The 5066-nt window shown below is 35.7% G+C and overlaps 1 protein-coding gene across 4 annotated transcripts in view; it reads left to right on the forward strand.

Annotated features, from left to right (window-relative positions):
• Nucleotides 1-3754, forward strand: part of LOC100185596 (structural maintenance of chromosomes flexible hinge domain-containing protein 1-like) — a 44631-nt gene extending 40877 nt beyond the window's left edge. For all 4 annotated transcript variants that reach the window (XM_026838467.1, XM_018815560.2, XM_018815559.2 and 1 more), the window contains 5 exons: nt 7-205; nt 648-718; nt 1048-1219; nt 2557-2709; nt 3420-3754. In XM_026838467.1, coding sequence (XP_026694268.1) covers nt 7-205; nt 648-718; nt 1048-1219; nt 2557-2709; nt 3420-3493 — 669 coding nt within the window. In that variant the 3' untranslated portion in view covers nt 3494-3754. The remainder of the gene's footprint in view (nt 1-6; nt 206-647; nt 719-1047; nt 1220-2556; nt 2710-3419) is intronic.
• Nucleotides 3755-5066: the final 1312 nt, after the last annotated feature.

Genomic DNA, 5066 nt, shown 5'->3' on the forward strand with positions numbered 1-5066 from the left:
ATCCAGGCAAGAGAAATCCACAAACTATCTGACGGCAGACAGCAAGTTTTACCTTTAGACAGTATCTATAAAAAAAATCTTTCCGACTGGAAAAAACAACTGCCGCATGTAAAAGCAAGAATTTCTCAGGACCAAGTAACTGGAAACCCAATTTTTGCGCGAAAACTTTTGAATTTCCAAAAAGACCAAGTCAACTGTAGAATGAGTAAGTTTATTTTATTTAAATTCTGAATGTGTTTAACTGTGCTTGTTGCTGCTACCATTGTGGGCGTATGTGTCCTTGGGCAAGACACTTAACGGAATTGCTCCAACCCAGTGGTCACTGATGGGTTGTCTAAACTGTCAACTATACAGAAAATCTAGCACCCAAAAATTTACATAAACATTAACTCAAAAGCGGGCAGGAGGTGTATGAAACACAATATCTGTGTTATAAAGGGTGTTCTCTCCCCACCCTACTATATGATAAAAAACCATACCAAATGTTTTTCTCTTAAAAATTGATTTAATTGATTCAAAAAAATATTTTTTGTGTCTTGTAACAAATTTCTATTTTGCTATTTCTTAAGAAAAGCTAAACAATTTTCAAATTAAAAACTATAACAGTTACAATTTTTTTGCTTATTTATTTTCTGTTGTTTTTTTAGTTTTCACGATGCTTCTGGGCGATACTATTCTTATAGATGACTTAGATTCTGCTAATCAATACAGAAACATGGTAAGTTACTTGTTAAGTTATCATTGTTTTAGTTCCTATTGTATCTAATTTGTTTGTGTGGTGCCCCTCCCCAATCATTGATTTTGCCTTCTTCCTTTTTCAGTCTTGCCTCCTGTCTGACCTTGTTGGTCAGTCATTCTAAACATGTGCTTGTGTTGTGAGGTGCTCTTAAAAAACTTAACTACTGACTTAACATTACTAACTTAAATATATGGCTGACAATTTTTTAATCTATGGCTGACAATTGTTTATTGTATGGCTGACAAAGCCGCGAACATTGTGTATAACAAAACCTTGGCAAAAGGGGTCTCTTACGCTATCATTTTTAGGTGGTAAAGCACACGCACTGTCCAACGATTTTAACCCGCAATGGTCACCGGATTCGTAGCAATGGAAAATTTGGTGGTAACCAAAACCGAGCACCAGCTGTCGAGAAACTTCGGGGCATGGTGTTCGGTGCTCCAATGTCAGAAGAATATGCAACATGTGTTAAACAAATTGGTAAGTTTGTTTTGCTAGGTTTTGCTTAATAGTATACTAGACCTACGACTTATTATCCGAATGTCACTCTCTTTTTTACAAGTGGGCCCTCATTTTTTTATTATTTTCTGGGGACTTTGAAAAAAACATAGTTTTGTGACATATAAAACGTGTATTGGTATAGTATTTCAATATTTTATAAAAAATCGTTTACTAACAGTAAGTTTTACAGTTTACACACATAAAACTTAAACCCCTAACCCCGGAAAATAAGTCGTATGTTTATACTAGTACAGCACTCTTCAACCGGTGTGCACGGTGCACCGTAGGTTGCAACAAAATATGTTAGGGGTGCACCACAACAAAAGGGCATACAAGGGTGCATCACAAACTTCAACAATTGTTAGCAATAATATTCAGTTTTGAACATTTTTAACAAATTTAGCCATTTTTCTATAGTTTTTTCTACATGAATTCTATATCTTACATCAATGAGAACTCCGAAACTAGTCTTCTCTTTAAACGAAAACAACCTGTTCCTAATTATTTTGATTAACGGTGCTTTTCGATTAATGTGTGTTAAAGTAATCAGGGGTGCATGAGTTTGTCGCAACAACTTTAGGGGTTCACCAACCCATAAAAAGTTGAACAGCACCGTGCTAGTATATTTGCCCGGTGCGATGGCTTAGTGGTTTAGGCACCTGCATTAAAACCAAAGTGTTCCCGGTTCAATGCTTGGTGAGGCTACTAATACTGATCGCCGTATGCGCACTTGGGCAAGAAACTTAACAGATATTACTCAAACCCAGTGGTCACTAATTGTTTGTCCAAATTATAAGCTATATCAAAGAAAATATCTTACACAAAGTTGAAAAGTGTGAAAACTTGTAACCACATGAGGTCAAAAATGCTGCAAAAATTACGTGTCCTGCTGTCCCAGCACCAGTCGCATAAAAAGACTTTAATGGGCTTTCTGGATGTTGAGGTAATGGGCCAAATCTGCCCTAAATCTCAGGTCTTTGATAAAGTGTAAAAAAACATATGCTTTACCCTTTTAACAAAGATGCTTATCAGATTTACCCCCAATATGTAATATGGTGCTCATTTATTAAAAAAGGAAAACAACTAATTACATCAGTTATATTTAATGCGACGAATGTGCTAGCTTTTTAGCAACGAGTTAATCAATGTCTTGTAAAGTATTACAATTGGCACATTTTTTCTTTGTCCCGTCAACTGACAAGGATTTTGATTGGTAGCTCATTTACCCTCTAAATACGAGGAATTTTTCCAATTTAAAAAATGCTAAGCTAGTCCGATTCACTCATAATAATCTAAACTTTAAAAAATTTTTTTAGAAATTCTGGAAAACATTAAGTCCGTTATCGAAGAAATTCATTCGTCACAGGAGGAGCTAGAGAGTCTACAACTTGAAACGGACGAAATGAAATTTAAAGAGCAGGAACACAAGGAGGCACAAGAGAGGCTAAACGCAATCGAAAAGAAAATAGGTTTCTATTTTTTGTAGAATTTCTGTTTTTTTTTGTTTGCCTTGTAATTAGGGGTGCTAAAACCAAAACCCAGGTGTTAATATATAGTAGGGCGGGGTAAGATGGGACACGTTTTTATTATATTTTATAGTCCTATTTGGTTGCAAACAAAGAACATTCAAAGAATTATAAAACCGTAACCTCCCGACCTCCTTAAACCGTTGTTAATTGTTTAAAACGCTATCAGGATATTTGGGTATAATGTGCTAAAGGTGTCCCGTCTTCCCCCACTCTACTATATTACAATGAGGTAAGATGGGATAGCGTTATCACCTGAAACATGTATTTACTGATAGTGTTTTAAACAATTACCAAAAATCTGCTTCACTGGGCTTCAGTTATATAGTTCTGTAAACATTCTTGTTTACTACCTAATGCAACAGAAAAAAAATTAATACTGTCCCATCTTACCCCAACCTATTACATTATTTTAGATACAAGCCTTTTTTACAACGCCAGATGGCCCTAATTTTGTATGTTTTTGTTTTTTTCGTATGGCCAATAATAAGAAGACCCTTATGGTTGTAGAAAACACAAGGTTGTAGAAATTTCGTATTTTCTGTGTTTTGCCCAAGGACACTTAACCTCACAAATAGTAGCAGCGATGAGCTTTGAACCTATAACCTCTGTGCCGTAGCATTAGTCATAAGTAACATTCAACTATTCACCAGGTTTCCACAACCCACAACGAAGAAGTTTACCTGAATCTACACGGCAAACCAGAAAAAGATTCAAAAAATCGTAAAAAAATTTTGACGCTTAAATTTTCATGCTCATTTTGTAGCAAATTTTCACACTAAATATTTAGTTCGAAGGTAAAAGAAAGTTTGCATTTTTAATCAATTGATGCTTTTTGTATTTTGTTTTCAGTTACAGCTATATTTTACACAATTTTGGTTTTAATTTGGTAATTAGGAAAAAACTATATATTTGTGTGCTTTTTACGCCAACAATCATTGTTCTTGAAATTCTTTTTTATTCTTTAATATAAAAATTATAAAACTCATTCTGTTCTTTCAAAACAGTAGTTTTTGTATTATTTAAACTGTGGACATAAAAGTTGGATCAAATACTGGCGCCGTGGCAAAGTGGTTAGCGCGCCTGCCTCTAACCCAGAGGTAATGGGTTTAAAGGTTCGTCGCTGCTACCATTGTAGGCATATGTGTCCTTGGGCAAGACACTAACGACAATTGTCCCAAATCAAGTAGCACTAATGGGTTGTCCAAATTATCAGTAATACATAAACAAAAATAAATTAAATCAAAAAAATTAAAAAGTTACATATGTATGTTGTAACGACTGCCGTTGCGCTGCGACGCGGTCATGAACCGGCGCCGTGGCATAGTGGTTAGCGCGCCTGCCTGTAACCCAGAGCCTCTGGGCCAGAGGTTATGGGTTCAAGGCTCGTCGCTGCTACCATTGTGGGTGTATGTGTCCTTGGGCAAGACACTTAACAGCAATTGCTCCAACCCGGTGGTCACTAATGGATTGACCAAATTATCGGCCATACATAAAAAATGAAAATATCCCCCCAAAAATAATTACCCACGAAGTAACATACATGGTAACTCGTACGCTGGCACGAGTTGTTAAACCCGTGTGATAACGACTGTCGTTTTCTGGCCACGCGAGGTTAAAGTAAGTTACATTAATTTAGACTAGATTTGGCCCATTACCCCAACACCCAAGTGGCCGAGTTTTAAAAGATAAGAAAAAGTCAAATGAACCTACTGTAATGCAATAATTAAATTCTTAGGCATACCAGAAACTTCTGGAAGAATCACAAAGAGGAACTCGGTACCTCGAATCTTCGTCACAAACACGATTAAACGCTCGTTGTGTTAAAGTTTTAGCCACTCAATTCAGTGAAGCTATTCTTGCAGAGTGTAAACTTATGATACGCGGAAATGAAATGGACCGTAAGTATATTCTGAATTCTGATACTGAATGTAACGTTTTACTTTTTTTGATATCGTAGGGTGGAGGAAGATGGGACACCTTTTCATTCTTTCTCGTCTCATTTGATAGTAAACAAAGAACATTCAAAGAGTTATTAAATCGTATACTCACGACTTTCATAGACCGTTGTTAATTGTTTAAACCACGATCAGGATATTTGGATATTATGTGCTAAAGGTGTCCATTCTTCTCCCACAGTACTATACTAGTTTGTTCTATTCTATATGTGTGAAGTCCTATAGTGGGTACATCATGGAATTCACATTGTATATGATTTTATAGTGTTTCTTTTGTAAATTGTAATTATTTTTACAAATATTTATTAAATAGGTGGGTTGTGTAACATTAAGTTTTTAACG

This window comes from Ciona intestinalis, unplaced genomic scaffold, assembly GCF_000224145.3.
Source record: "Ciona intestinalis unplaced genomic scaffold, KH HT000092.2, whole genome shotgun sequence".
NCBI classification, from domain to species: domain Eukaryota; kingdom Metazoa; phylum Chordata; class Ascidiacea; order Phlebobranchia; family Cionidae; genus Ciona; species Ciona intestinalis.